Here is a 15,692-nt window from a genome sequence, read left to right as displayed (position 1 = left end):
CTATGTGACATATATAGATAATTTACTTAAAATGAAGGCTTTGGAGTAGCATATTGGATTGAGTTAGGCTGAAGTTACCTGCATTAAAAGTGATTTTGCTATAATGGAAGTATAAACGTTTTATACAGCAAAATTTTTGTTTTGCAGATGGCTTATTCAATCAGTATATCAGTCAACAAGAATACAAACCTCGCTGGGGGCAGATCATCCCCAAAAGCACCAAAGGTAAGGACATTTCTTAAGATACAACCCACGTACTGCCAGTTGTATCTTGTTTCTTTGAGGATATTGAGCAAGAAACTGATGCCAGAAGGCCTCCTCTAGAACCATTCTAGGGAATGGTTTCATCTATGAAAAATTTGCATTTTCCTGCAAAGTCAGTGAAATGCAGCCTGGTTTCTGGTTGAGTAAGGAACACTACAGGAACACTAGCTGTAACTTCAAGGATAGCTAATCAGTTGAGAAACAAACCTCAGAATGTACATTAAGCATGAGAGCAGTTACCTGTATGCCTGGCTTTAACGCATGGAGTCAACTTAAATGTACAGAAAAGACTGGCAAATAAATACATTGTCTTAACAGGGAGTATTTTAAATTTGAGATGCACCTTTTGAAGTCTTGGTCTCTTATACAGTAAATCTAAACTGCAGAATCTTTTTCCATTGCTTTCTGCGTTGAGAGGAAACTTGTAGTAGCAGCCTTGACTACGGAGTACAAAAATCGCTGTCGTACAGCAAATGTAGGATTCAGGGTGACAATCACCAAACGTGGAGCACCATACCCAAACCTCTTGGGAAGGGTTATCTATGAATACAAGCAGATTTCTCTTCTAGCAGAATGTGGGTTATCTTTCTAATGTTGGTTCCCATAGATGACACCTGTCTTGAATGCTTAAGATACCTAAAGTGGTTGGAAAGCTGCTTTAATTGGACAGTTGGAATTCCCTTACATGTGAGAATAAGTAATTAGTGCAAAGCTAGCTATGCTATATCTATACCGTTACCTCTTTGCTTCCATCCCATGGGTACATTGCCCCGTCATTTGAGTATCTGTTCTCACTGCTTAGCCTTCAGGCAGCTGTCAGGTAGGGAGAGATGGAAGCGAAGCAAAAGGTTGTCTGTGTCCTCACCGCTGGAGAGCTGCAAAGATAGCTCAGACCTCATTTGTATGGACCTGCATGCTTCAGGAACTCTCAAGCTCCTTTCAAGGCTCTCAGAATTGCAGTAGGGTACTGTATTCACTTAAGTCATCTGTACTATCGGTCACCAGATAATTCAGTATAAAACTTTGTACAGTTCTGTAATGCACAGAAGAATACTACCTGGAGAAAGTGTTGTGCTAATGTTTAAATCTCCCTTCCCTCTTTTTTTAAAGGTGATGGAGAAGACAGCCGACCAGGGATGAGAGGTGGCCATCAGATGGTTATAGATGTTCAGACAGGTGAGTAGTTGCTAAATTTCTTAACTAACTTAATTATTTAATGAGATATTTTTCAGGTAAGTATGCAAATGTGTTTTTCTTCAGAGACTGGCTTAGCTTCAGGTTTTGAGGAAAAAATTGCACTTTCTAATAGTTGGATTAAATACTCTGCTTTCATTCTGGAGCTATACTCCAACTGCCTTTCCCACCCCCCTTCTTCCCTATTAGTTCTCTGTTACGCCTTAGTCGTTGTCTTGTCTTCACTAAGAAACCAAGAACAATTGTTTTGAATTTTTCGTCCCTCCTACCCTCTTTGAGCAGGAGCTTAAACAAGAGAAGAGAAATTAAGGATGATAATTTCCCTTATCTGCTACATATTATGCTTTTTGGAATAGTGCTCAAGCAATAGATCTGCTGTGTTGAAACATTCCTTGTATTTTGGTTGGAGCGGCTTCTAATTTCCCCAGTGTGTAAGAAACTCCTGTTAAATAAAATTTGTTAGACGTTTTTTACAAAAATGTTTCCCATAGCAGTTTAAAGAATGGTTCAGTCTCTGTTTCAAAGAGCCAGGGGATAAGTAAGAGTTCCAGTGATTGTTGTTCTCCATAATTTTCTATATCTTTGTCTTGCTTTTCTTTAATCAGATTTCTGTGGTACGTCATTCCTTACTAAAATAAGGGATGCATCTGCCTGCATCTTTAAGTAAATGATTTTTATGAGTAAAAGTATTGGTTTTTAGGAAAGGAGACAAGATCGGGGTGTGAGTAACAGAGGAATACAGGGTGGCATTGAGGGAGTCGGCAAAAAATTACCATGGCCATATCTGTTGTGGTCATATGGACGGGGACTGAAGCATGTGACAGGATAGTACCTTCAAGAGTAATTTGCTAAGTCATAGTGAACAAGCAAAAATGCAGCAGTAGCTGCAGTCTTTGGCTTTTACTCTGAGTGTAGTTACTGCTCTAGAGGAAGCACTCGAGTTATTTTGTATATGAAAGCAAACTTTTTTTTTTGGCGGAAGAGGGTTCGAGGTTCATTAGAATAAAATGCTGCTGGAGGATTGCTGGTGTTTGCCTACAAAAGAAGCTGTGAACGCTCCCTAGTGGCCTCGCTGAATAAGTAGACAGTGACTATTTCACAAGCCTGCCGAAGAAACATGAGGCTTGTCAACTTGGAAATTATAGTCCTTTAGACCTCCTGAAAATAATATATTCATGGTAATGTGAGTCTTCATTTCCATTCCTGTTGATTTTCTTAAGTCCTAGTAAGCTGCTTATCTCTGCCTTTGACTTAAGTTTTCACTCTGCTTTAACAAGGCAGTAAAAAGCATCAATACATTTTTATTTTTTTTTTTACTTGCACAAAACTGACTGGGGAGCACCTATGGAGGTAGAGTCCCAATGTGGGAAAACTGGATCTCCCTCTGTCATGTAAGTCCTTTCTTGCTGCAGCTCTATCCAGTGGTGCTGGGATACCTGCAGAAAGTTTCTTTGTGGGATATTTGGGAAGTTGCCCTTAGTCTTGCTTCCAGGCCCACTGAGGCTTGTAAAAGGCTAAATGTTTTTGAGATTATCCGTTTTGCTGTTTCATTTGGCTCATGAGCAGGCCAGGGGAAGTTCTTGGTGCTGTTATTCTTAAAACCAGCTGTTGCTGATTGCTTGAGTTTTCCTTTTGAATATAGGTAGTGTTTAATGGGACCGTGGGAATTTAGCCAGTTATGTCAGGATGTGTTTTACAGACTGGAGCTGTAAAGCTCCCTGGCTAACCTTGAGCAAATGTAGTGTTAATGGAAAAAGGAGCAGCGGTGTACTGTTTCCTTAAAAGACGTCCTCCCTTCTTTACCCACACACTGGTGGTTTTTTTCAGAAGTCTTTGGCAACTGAAGAAGAAAAAGCTCACTTTGCACTCCTTGTTAGAGAGGTGAGGTCCTTTAAAAAAAAATTTTTTTCAACTTTAATCTTTTAGAAATGAAGTGAAACACCAGAATCGTACATACAAGGAGGTTCTGAAGTTTCATATGACATAGAATAGGTGTTGGAAGCAAATTTTAATCTCTGATGTCCAGACCTGCTATAGCTATAACTGAACTACAAATGGTTCTGCTTTTTGATTAACCTCAAATAAATATTAACCAGTTATTACTGCCTACAAAAATATAAGTTTATTTTTAATAAGTTTTGAAATAGTACCGAGCCTGCTGGATGCATGTGTGTTAGTGTTAGGATAGAGGATATGGGTTGGTAAGCAGTTGAGCTAGATTACAAGTTACTAATAGTGAGTTGGGTCTCTGAGACTCTGTTTATGCTCTAAGTTTCAGGTAGAGTATAGTTTAACTTGGTCTAAACTGCCTTTTTAGCATGTTTTATCGTCCAATTAGGGTAGGCTGAAAGTCACTGAAAGAGCAATTCTGGAATCTCTGCTGGCAACCAGCAACTTGTGCTGTAGCTCATTTCCATCTGATGTTCACACTCTTAATATCTGCTGCAGCTGTCTTAAAATAAGTGTAGTGTTCTTTGTGCTTTGAAAAACTTCTAAAGCAGTTTGAAATGAAAGTGAAGGCATTTTGGGATACAGAACTCAGAATGCAGCCTGATATCTTCCTGTATAAAAAAAACAACTTGAGAGTTACTGATTCTCACAATGTCTTCCATGCTTTTAATTATATTAACACTCAGACTGGAATGAATCTGGATGGCAAAATTAGGAAGTTGGTTTTGGTATGCATATGCAGAAACATTTAGTAAGAGGCATTCCTTGTTATAGTTGGAAACCACTGTTAGGTACTTTAAAGCTTTAGACTGTAAATGAAAACAGAAGGCTTATGTTATTTCTGCTTTTTCCTGCAAGGTGCATGTCTTGTGTAGTTCTCCATATGGGAGGCTGGAGAGTTTTCTGCACTTTTCTACAAGGAAGGGGAAGTATTTGGGTAGTCACAACCCAGGTGCACAGATTAAAAAAAGTATCCCCAAAACACCAAAAGTGAAAACAACCCCAAAACTACGCAAGAGCATACTGTGTTAAGTGCGCTGAATGTCAGTCATGAGAAGCTATACTGCTATTTATGTAGGCCCTGGTTAAATATTCAAGCAGTACAACGTAGGCTTGTATAGAGTACTGTATTCCCAGATGCATTAAGCCCTAATGCAGTTTTGGATGAGGATGTAGGCATCTGGCACTGGTACTTTGATTGTACCCTCTCAGGCCTTTTTATAATTCAGATATGGCTTGCATTTTGAAATACCAATGCTCATTTCTGGAAGAGAGTGGGAATGGGTAAGTGGAATGCCAAATTCAAGTTTTAAGGAACAACATTCAGTACTCTAGAGGAATACTTGTACTGTGTTTTGGAGATTTGGTTTATAATTCCATAGTTAAGGTGGAATTGATCTTCTCTGCTCTTATAGGGCAGACACAATTTTATGTGAATGACAGAGTGGTCCATAAAGCCATATAATTTATTTTGCTAACAGAATTATAGACTGTATAGGAATCATTCTGTTAAAAAAAAATAAAATCTTTTGTGATATAACCTGTTTGTTTAAATGTTCATCTCTTATTTAATTTAGATAAGGCCTTCTGAAGTTTTGTGATGAGCCTGTTTTAGAAATAATAGCTAAGCAACCAGGATGATTTTTTTTTTCTGCATTTCTCTTCTCTGGCAAGTGAAACATTTTTTTAAGGAAAATATTAGTGAAATGGTCTTTATTGCTGTGTTAACTCTGTTCACTCACTGAAGTGAAACTGCTCTGTAATTTTGATTGTACATTATTTGGCTTTTCTTTTCCTAGGAAGGAAATCTGCTTACTTAATTCTATTAGATAAGTGAGAACAAATCTGTAGGTTGGGAACAGTGGGAGATTCAGAGCAGTGGGCATAGTGTGCCCATAGCATATGTGGGCAACAGTGGAAATTATGAGGCTGGTTCAAAAGCAGCATGGAAAGATGAAAAAGATGAAGTGAGAGCAGCAGACATGAAGGATGCTGTTTTGCCTGAGGAAAACATTGCTATCCATAAGATATTTAAAGACAGGACTTGTGTACAAGATGAAGAGATCTCTAAAACAAAACACAGATGGCTTCTAAGCTCCGAAACACAAACAGCTGCTGAATCCTGGAGGTTACTCAACTTCATGGTGCTTTCACATTTGAGAGGAAGACTGTATGCCTACCCAGACCAGCCCGAGCCTGAAAAAACTTACATCCAGCCACCGTTTACACTGAACTGTGATTCAGAAACTGAGTGGTGTGATACTTTCAGAAGACTTAAGGTCTGGCTTTACACTTGTGCTCTGAGTGCTCCTTATGAAGTTGACAGTGCTGCTTGCAGATAACTAAATCTATGGTTACTACATAGGGAAGTGACATCCTTTCGTAGAAGGCTTTTGAGATATCTTATGTCTAGGTTTTTTACTTCTGAGATGAGTACTCCTTAGTTCTAGGGACACTGATTCTCAAATACACCCTCGGCAAGTTTGGACTGGTAGCAAATTGGGAGGGCAGTGGTTGATGAACTAGAGAATAGGGCTGTGAGTCAAAGGGACCCTGATGGGCTGCAGGGAGGGCAGTGTGAGGTTCAGCCAAGAGAAATGTAGAGTCCTGAACCTGGGATATAACAGCTGGGTGCAGTGGTACAGGCTGGGGACTGACTGCATGGAAGGAAGATTTGCAAGGTGGTAGAGAGCTGAATGCGCATCAGCAATGTGTCCTTGGGGCGATGGAGGCCAACATCCTGCTAGGCCACATTAGCAGAAGTACGACCAGCAGGTTAAGGGGAGGGATGATGTTCCTGTCTTTGGTATTTGAGGCCACATCTGGAGTACTGTGCCCAGTTTGGGCTCTCTGGTGCAATAAGGGTGGTGACAATCTGAAAACCCAGTGAAGGGCCGCCAAGGTTGTCGGGAGTTGGAGCACATGATATATGAGGAGATGCGTAGGGAGCTGGTTTTGTTCAGCTTGCAGAAGAAAAGGCTCATGGGAGGATCTTAGAGCTGTCTCGAACTAGCCGGTGGGAGAGCATGGAGGAGATAGGCAGGCTCATTTTGGGAGGTGTAGAGGGATACGGTGAAGGGCAATGGACACATTGCAGCAAGGGAAATTCCAGTTAGATATTAGGAAAAAAAAATCGTAATGAAGATGATCAGTCATTGGAGCAGGGGTCCAGACAGTCTAAAATATTCATGTTTGGAGATGCTAAAAGTGTAACTGTATACTTTGCCGTGCAGCCTGGTCTGTTGCTGAAGTCAGCCCTACTATGAGGGGTTTGGGTGATGACTGATGGACCGGATGACTTGCAGAGGTGTTTTAGGTCCCTAATTCTTTCATATTCTATGGAGAACTGTTCTAGCAGAGACATGGAAATACCATGTGACCAAAGTGTTTCATTAAATATGTCACCAGGATTGGAATGTATTCATTGTGCCTATTTATTAGAAGGTAAAAACAGGGATGCTCAGGCATACCAAGCATCTTTTATCAGCTTGGCTTTAGCAATTTTCCATGTAACATCCTGATTGAATGAGGAGGACCCGCTGTACCAGAATCCCACCAAGGATTTCACCACGCAGAGAAGGTGGAGTTAACAGAAGTTAGAAAAGCTCCCTTGGAGAACGTATGTGATTCTAGACTGAAACTACCCCAGGATTTTTGGTATTTGACTGGGATTGGGGAAGGCTGCTTTGCATACTCTTCTGAAAAATAGAACTTAAGGAGAAGTTGACAGGAAATATGTTAATTTTTGGGAATGTACGTTCTCTAATAATTTGAGGAGTGCTCTGGCACTTTCTAGTCTTCCAGAGAGTAAGGGAAGAAAAGAATTCAGACAGAAACATTTTTGACTGAGCAAGCAGTTTAGAAATATTCACAGAACATATTTAATTCAAAGTGTTGAATTTGCATTCAGAAATAAATGTAGAGGAGATAAGGTTCAGATGCTGGAGGAGAAATTAGACTTCCTAAATGTAGCTGGTAAAAGCTTTGGGTAAATATAACAACTTTCATGTTTTTCTTGTTGCCTTGCAGGTAGGTTTGAAAATTCTTCTGCTCTGTCCCTAAAGCAGAATAGAGGCTTGCTTTAATAAAGCAGCATCAATATTGCTGTGTTACATATTGCTCGGATACAAAGGAAGAATCCTTCCCTGTGCCAGAGCAAGATGCCGTGCTTGCATCTTGAGTTCCCTAGTGCTACTAAAGTAGAAATAGTTATATTGATGTGAGACTGCTGTGCTCCCTTCAAGCTTCCCCACTCCTCCTGCTTGGAAGTTTGTGGTCTCTTCCCTGTGTCTGCCCTTTTTGAGTACTTGCCGATATGTTGTTTGGGTGGCAATGCCTGGGAGTGCTGGGCATGCATCCTGGGACTCTCCTGGTTGGATCTCTGCATGCAGGGCAAAAAAATAACCCTCCCCACAAAATCTGAATTGACAGATAGAGCAGAAGGTGTGATACTGGTTGGAGAACAGAATGAAGTTTAACTTAAAAATAAACAAACAAACAAAAAACAAAACTCCCCAAAAACCCCAAACAACAAAACCAAACACAAAAAAAACCCCCAAAACACCAAACAACTAATTTTTCCTTATACCATGGGAGAACAATTGCAAACTTTAGAAGAACTATGAAAAATTATTTTCTTGACATTACCAGCAACAGATGAATAACGCATAAGTGTTAAGAAATGTTCCTTTAAAAATACAGAAGCTTCCTCTAAAAATGTGTATAGTTCTGTAATAAGTCATAAGACTAAAAAATGATAGTCATTCTGAGTCTAGATAGTGATGGAGCCTTTCTTTCATCCGAGCTACAGTTTTACCTCAAGATGAAAAATAAGTTTGGCAAATTGTTCATGTATGCTTGTGTTATCACAGTTGCTCTCGGACTCTGGGGATGCTCACAGTTTGCACTAGCTGTATGTGCACCCTTCTTTCAGTGCTTACATGCCATTTAATTCTGTCAGCTTGATTTAGGTAACTTTCAAAATCTGAGTTTTCATCAGATTCATTCAGGTTTGCTATTAAATTTCATCTGAGACAACAAAGCCTTTACAGGCAGGCATGACGTTTTGGCAAGGCCCCAATAGGATACTTAGCTGGTGCCAGATCTTTTATTTTTCTCGGCTATCAATGAAGCTGTTGTGGTAATGTGGGTTTTGTGAGCTGTGAGAATTTATGTGCACAAAGGGACCTGCTCTTTGCAGGGAACACTGGGAGCCCTGAGTCCAGGAGGAAGGGTAATTAAAGTTAATGAACCAGGGTAACCTTTCCATGGTGATGACCACTATCCTGATGGTAGGTAAGGGTCAGGGACTATTCCCATTTTATAATCACGCTTCTAACTCTGCTCTTTAATTGGTGTTGGATTAAAAATTGGCCATTACCCCCATAATAGAACTGGTTTGTGGATTTTAAAGGAGTTTTTCAAAGCTCTGCAAGTCTTCAGTGGCTTGTTCTTCTTGGACTTGGCTTTGTGTTGTGTTTTAATGCAGTCTAAAAATTAAGTATTTTTAGCATTTGAGACCAGATAGTGATGTTTCTGTAATGGGAGCAGCTTAGTTATCTCTCCGTGTCAGAACAGAGACTTCTTCCTTAAATGTTTCCCATGTTCAGAGGCTTCATTTAGTTTTATCAGCAAGTCTGAGAAGCCTTTGAACGTGCTGTGCACGGAGTGGTTGTGGGTTGAAGGTAACAGGCTCTAAAGATGGGCCTGAAATGCTGACTTAAATGTGTAACTCTTCTACTTATTTGCTTTTGCAGCATCAGGTGAGTTATTTTATGCAAGTAATTTCCCTTAAAGAGGATTTCATTGTTGAAGTAAATTTTCCTTTGTAAAGGATGGACTAAACAGAAAAGCTTTGCCGATGCTGTCTCAGAAGTCTTTCTAATCTATAGATTAGAAAAGGGACACAAGCTGAGCTGTTTGCACCAAATGGGACACAAGCTGAGATGTCATTGATAGATTAAAATGCATAGAATCCAAAATGTTAAATATTGTTCATTTGTCTTTCTTGAATTTTAATCAGGTGGCTGTGGACTTGATTGCCTCTTATGTAAATGTAGAAATAGAAAATGACTCCTTGAGAATTGGCTGTCTATCAACCCTAAAAACTTCCATTACTAAACCAAACCACATTTCTTTGTTTTGGTGACTGGTTCTATTCGAAGAGGAGTGGTGCTTTAAGAAAGAACAGGTTTCAGTTTCTTTTCTGATAGTCTGTTTGTCACAGGTGTTTCGTAGGTATTAGCTTGTTTAAAGGCATTATCTTTTTAAAATAAAATTAACACTTTCTTCCTTTTTTTTAATAGAAACTGTTTATTTGTTTGGTGGCTGGGATGGAACTCAGGATCTGGCTGATTTCTGGGCATACAGCGTGAAGGAAAACCAGTGGACCTGTATATCCAGGGATACTGAGAAAGAGGTAAGTTCTGCAAACGTCTGTGTTGTTAATAATATATGAATTGTTGCACAGAAAAATGCCATGCTTTTGAAGTGCTTGTATTGATATACGGCGCGCAGTGAGAGCCACAAAATTCAGACCTTCAAGTTCTGAAGACTTTTGAAGCGCTTACCTTGGGAAAATGTGAGACGGAGGTGAACTCGAAGTGTTAAGATTACTGGAGGGGAAAGGTTTATTTCTCAAGAGCAGGCTGATCAGCCAAAAATCAGTTAAATGAGTAGAACATGAGTTAAATAACTTGATAGGACTGAACAACCAGACTAAGAAACATTTCAGACCTGATGCTGGTGTTGAGCTTCAGAAAAAAATTGTTTATTTTTTTAGTTTCTGTCAAATATGTGAGTAGAAATGGACAACTAACAGACAGAAATCTAGAGGACGGGGGTAACTGCCAGAGGCCATGCAATCCTGAGAGCTTTTGTGATATTTGAGCCATTTTCCTTGGCCTGTTTTTCTCAGTATTTGAGGTATGAAACCTCTGAAATGAATGTAGCTTGGGTTATAGGAGGTAACAAAAAAACGTCCAAGACCTTTGGCTTGTGTAATTCATTTTACTGTATACTGTGAAATGTTGAAGTTCCGTGTGGTTATTGTGTTTTGAGTTTGTTACTTGTTTTTCAGAGCATAACTTCAGGAAATTAATGAAAGTATGAAAAGTTTGAGATTCCACCACTTTTTGACAAATTCAGGAGTTGATTTCCCCAACTATTTGAAAAAAGTATAAAAAGTCTTATTTCCCATTTGTATTTTTCCACTTTCTTGTCATAGCTTATTTTGTGAGCTTCCGTAGCAGATTAAATAACACTTTAATATTGCCATTTTTTCCTGGCAAAGGTGTTTAGAGGTTGTAATCAAGTAGGACAAATAGCCTGAGCTGAAAAAAAAAAAAATCTCACAGTAAGGCACTTCCCGTAGCCTTCAAACCTCTGTGCGCGTCATGCACTTACTGTTTCTAACATCCTTTGCAAAATGGGCAATAACAAAACTGAACGTGATATTCCGGTTTCTGTCATAATAGAGCTGTATAAAGGTAAAATTGTCCTTACATTTTATATCCTTGTAAGTTGTGGTGTTTTTTTTCCTTAGTTGTATCATAAGTTGTTTTTTTACTCTTAGTCCTTTCATCACTGCACATGGCTACTCTTATGTTTACTGGTATGATGCTGAAGCAGGATTTAGTCTTCCAGGGTCCAGTCCTGTAGGCTGGGCTAGTGTTGCTTCTGTTTGACTTGAACCATGGGTTTTACTATTTTTCTCACTGTTTACCCAACAGGTAACCTCCTTAAGATAAGGAGGGGTGCGTGTGACATAATACCAAGGGGAAATAGGGACTCATCTCTTTTATGGACTGTATAGTAAAGATAAACAGCTAGACCTTCCTTTCCTTTGTCTCCCTTGATAGGGAGGTTGGGAAAGTGAAGAACAGCGGTAGAAAAGAAGGCACAACAATTTTAATTGTCTCTTCTTTCACTTTTCTTCTTGCTTTGTAGCTGCTTAGTGTGTATGTTTGTCTAGCTCAGGATGCAGTGAAGTGGGGCCTTCCTGTCAAAAAGGAGTTACCGTGTTTTCTTCCTGTACAAACCAGTGTGGGTAGTTCTGGTGTTTAAGGGATTAATTTCCTTTCTTGCTGGGATCCTGCTTCATCCAGTTGAGCTTCCGTAGAGCTTGGGAGGCCTGGCTGGGATGCAAGGTGTCAGCAGTGCCAAGAGCAGCGTATGTTTTCTCTTCAAGTTCCTCATGCCTGACTCTAGCAGGGTAACGCTGGGATGGGAGAAAGAAGGGATACGCAGAGGACGGCTGTGTAGGAGAGACAGTAGAAGAGATGAGTTGATACAATAAAGTGGCTATAAAGGGATTTTGGAGAAAAAAAACCATACAGGGTGCGATGGAAGGTCAGGAAAGTCAAATGGAAGGTGGGAAGTGTCTTGGGCTGAGAGGAAGCAAGATAGGGGAATTTAAAAAAAAAAAAAAAGGAGAATGAGTTGAATGTATGGGGAATTTTGAAGAGGAGACCTACTTAAGAGAGAAAAGTGCAAAGAAATGTGTGTGGCTTTAGAAATGGAGTTCTAGAAGGACTCCCTGTGTGGATATAATCTGCAGTGGAGTTCAGAAGAAGGCCTGGCGAGGCATAGTCTAGGATTTTGGTGACTTATTGAGGTACAAGTGAACTGGCAGTTGCTGTACTTGCAAACCAGCAGTGGTGTGGTGGTGTGTGGGTTTTTTTTTTTCCCTTCTAAAGAGATCTGGATAAAACCTGATTTAGAAATGAAAAGGTCAATCTCAAATGTTGAGAAGTAAATTAAAAAACAAAGACTCCAGATGTTTCTCTAATAGGGACACCAAATGTTCACAAACAATTTGCTAAAAGGAAATGTCTGTTGACATGGAATTTTAAAAAACAGAGTAGATTCCAATAGAACTTAGTCTTGGTTTTGTGTTGTATTGTGCTTGTTCTACTTCTAGCTCTTTTGTTCTAATTAATCAGTGACAGTGGTTAAATTAGCCACTCAATAATTAAGCTTGGACAAGAGCGGAGTATGGTAAAAGTTGCATCTTATCCTGTGTTATCGTATGGGTAACACACAATAATGCTTTTGGGATAAAGGAAAAAATGCTCACAGCACTGCTGGAGTAGCCAATCACTTAGTCTGAAAAAGGGGGTCTAGAGGACCTGCTTGCAGCGTTGGGGTGAACCTCCAGCGTATGTACCACAGCTGCTGATGGACAAACAGACCTGAATTAGAACTTTCCCACCGTCCCTTCAGTGTATGGATCCGGCAAGGTTCCTGCAGTCCTTGTCAAATCATCCTCTTCCAAGGAGATGCACCATGGAGCAGCTCATGACCTCTCAACTGTACCTACAACTTCTGTCCTCCTGTCTCCTCTGTGCAGTGCTCCAGTATGCAACAGCTTTACGAATCAGTTGGCATGAGGCACAGCCAAGACATGTGAAGTGTAAGAGCCTTTAAGGGTTTTTACTCTGAACCAAGTGGAATGTTCTGACGTGCTGTTGTCTCCAGAGTTTATTAGTGGTTGTAGATCAGTAGACCTTTTCAGGATTTGGGAATAAATAGTTTTGAAAAAACAAACCTTGTCATTCCTTGGGCATTTTGATCCTAGGCCAGTGTCAATTAATAGAGAAACTTAATGTGTATGTTTTGGTGTCTAATATTTCCAGTTTCCAAGCAGCAGCTTTCTCTTTTGAAGGCCAATTTAGTGAAATTCAGTACAGGAGGACAGTTTAAGTGAACTGTAGGAAATACTTCGCTTGGTCTAAATTGAGTTATGTGGATTTTTTAAATAGGATCAAAATGCTGAAGGATGTTGATGTCTCTGGAGATTTGATAAATGAGAATAAAGAATCGTGATAGTTGGCATATTTTGTATGTCACTAGTATTCCTGTACCTTGTTTCAGTATTTCCTAGATACATGAGAAGAGATACAGGATCTCCCTTCAGAGTGTTACTTCATGAATTGGTAGCTTCTGTAGTGCGTATTTGTAAATATGGTATGTTGACTCATCCTCATTCTGGCTTTTTTAGAGGAAAATTCTGCTCACAAATCAGCTCTGTGAAGGATGTGGAAATTGTGTAAATGGGTTAGGTTTAGGTGACACTGTGTTTCTCAAACTTTTTAAGTGTTTCTAGCTTTCTAAGGTAGAAGTGAAGGTCTTGTCATGGGTTAACTGGTTGAAAGGATAAGTCATTTCTCACAATGAATGAAAGTGTAGGTCAACAAGTGCCTACTGTTCAGTAGGTTCAAAATGATCTAGAAAATCGGTGTACTGTAAGGTGACAGTTTGCTGCTAACACCGAGTGCTTTTCCAGGTTACTGAAAGTAAAAGCTGACAAGTGTAGAAAGATCTCACAATAGCGAGAGCCAGGGTGAATTTCATCTGCTGTTGTATTTCCAGTTAGATTTTCTACAGTGTCTGCATGCATTTCTCTTACGTTTGTTGACATGGATGAACTTACCCAAAGCTTCCAATGGCATATTATCACACAAGCATTTTATGCATTTATAAGTGTTTGTGACACCTATGACTGATTTTTGTTTTTTGGGTGTGATGCAGAGATACGTAAGCTTATCTGTGTAAAGCTTTTACCCTATGCTGTTTTAAGTGTAAGAACTGAACTAGTCTCAAATATTGACTCCTTCCCACAGATGGTGATATAGTTTGGGAGACGCTTTAAGTAACTTGAGGGGGTTTTGTTTCATAATACTGTGATGTTTATGGACTTGATCTAACATACTGAATCTGCCATGTCCTACTTGAGTAGTTCCAGTTGTACAGATGCTCAGTTGTACGAGATGCCTGGTGCCACAAAAGCACATAGGGAGAAAGCAGCTGTCCCCAAAAGCCTGTGGTAGAAACTTGGATACTGCAGATATATCTCTGAGCCAACTTCCTAAATAGTGTAAATGCCTACAAAAGTAGGGACAAAGGCGGCAGATGCTGAAGTGAACCAAATGAAAAGTGTGTTCTAGGCTGATCCTAAATATCGCATGTTAATGTTTTGTTTTCCTCCCTGCTTAGTAGCATAATGGTTTTAAAATGTTCTAGCTAGTATTCTTTCTCCAAAACGTTAGAGAGAGATTTTCAGATATATCTGACTAACTTCTCCAGTGATTTCCACATAGGCAGCCTAAACCAAAAAGACCCTACTGAGGGAGGAGTACCTCAATTTTCTTTAATAAACTTTTTTGAAAAGGTTTTCAGCTTTTAGAGATACCTTCTTATTTGCATATGCTACTTTGTGTGCCTGAGGAGCTCTGTCCTCTTAACCCTTGTTTATTTGTCATCTTTAACTTTGTCATTTTTTTAAAGAAAAGAGCATCCATATTTTAAAACAGCTCTGGGTCTTAGTTTTTCAGTTCCATTACTAGGTGCCTGTAGTTCTTGCTTTCCAGCATTAAAAAAAGCACAGAAAACCAGCCAAACTTCAGTTATTCCTAACACCAGATGTTTCCACATGTGGCATTCCCTTTCCTCCACACATTGATATTGAAGTCAGTCTCATAGAGAAGGGAGTACTTAAATAAATGCACTATGCACAGTGTTCTGAAGGCTGCAGAACTTTGGCAGTCCTGGAGCTTGTGTGTGCCAGTCTTCAGATTATATGTGGATTTCCAAACCATCATAAAGCCTTCAGTTGCAAAGGGTACAGCTTGTAAAGTACTTTTACGCCTTGAAGTAATGCATCATGCATAGTTGATTTGTGGTGTTTATGTTCCGATAAAAATCACCACTTCAGCTCTAGCTTATGATGAGTTTACTTCTCTGATCTGGAATGCAGCTTTATTTTACTGATATGACTTTATTAGGAAGTTATTGCATCATCTGGTTCCCTGTAAATTGCAGATGAGGCAGTATACAGAGACACGCTAGGGTGGCTGTGAATGCATCTCAGGGAAGATGACACGTTATTCAACTGCTTGAGGTATTACAGAATTTTCAGGTAAGGATTTAGGGAAGCGATGGATATTGGTATAAGGAATGCTGATTTATATACTTTTGAGTTTTAAAGACACAGAAATACATACCTGTGAGACAAGAATCATCTGGAATCCCTCGAACCCTGCATTTCACACTGAATGGATGGGGAAAAAGGATTTTAAAGGAACAGGAGAGTATGTGGGGGGTAGAAGGAGAGTTTATTCTCTTGCCAGCAAGGTGAAAGTAGCTTCACGCACCAGTCAGCTTTGCCTTGGGAGTAGAGTAGTCTCTTATTTCAGCTAGACTGTGAAAGACTTCAGTTACGTTAATGCTCCTCAAGCTGTACAAATACAGAAATCCCTAAAGAAATATCGGTTATCCCAATATGG

The 15,692-nt window shown here is 39.7% G+C and overlaps 1 protein-coding gene across 3 annotated transcripts in view; it reads left to right on the top strand.

Annotated features, from left to right (window-relative positions):
• Positions 1–15,692, top strand: part of MKLN1 (muskelin 1) — a 110,188-nt gene that overhangs the window by 43,371 nt on the left and 51,125 nt on the right. For all 3 annotated transcript variants that reach the window (XM_072857264.1, XM_072857274.1, XM_072857281.1), the window contains 3 exons: positions 148–225; positions 1,375–1,440; positions 9,714–9,826. In XM_072857264.1, coding sequence (XP_072713365.1) covers positions 148–225; positions 1,375–1,440; positions 9,714–9,826 — 257 coding nt within the window. The remainder of the gene's footprint in view (positions 1–147; positions 226–1,374; positions 1,441–9,713; positions 9,827–15,692) is intronic.

The sequence above is a fragment of the Ciconia boyciana genome, chromosome 1 (assembly GCF_034638445.1).
Source record: "Ciconia boyciana chromosome 1, ASM3463844v1, whole genome shotgun sequence".
Classification (NCBI taxonomy): Eukaryota; Metazoa; Chordata; class Aves; order Ciconiiformes; family Ciconiidae; genus Ciconia; species Ciconia boyciana.
The sequence above is the reverse complement of the archived record's forward strand: the minus strand, read 5'-3'. Positions and strand labels throughout refer to the sequence as shown.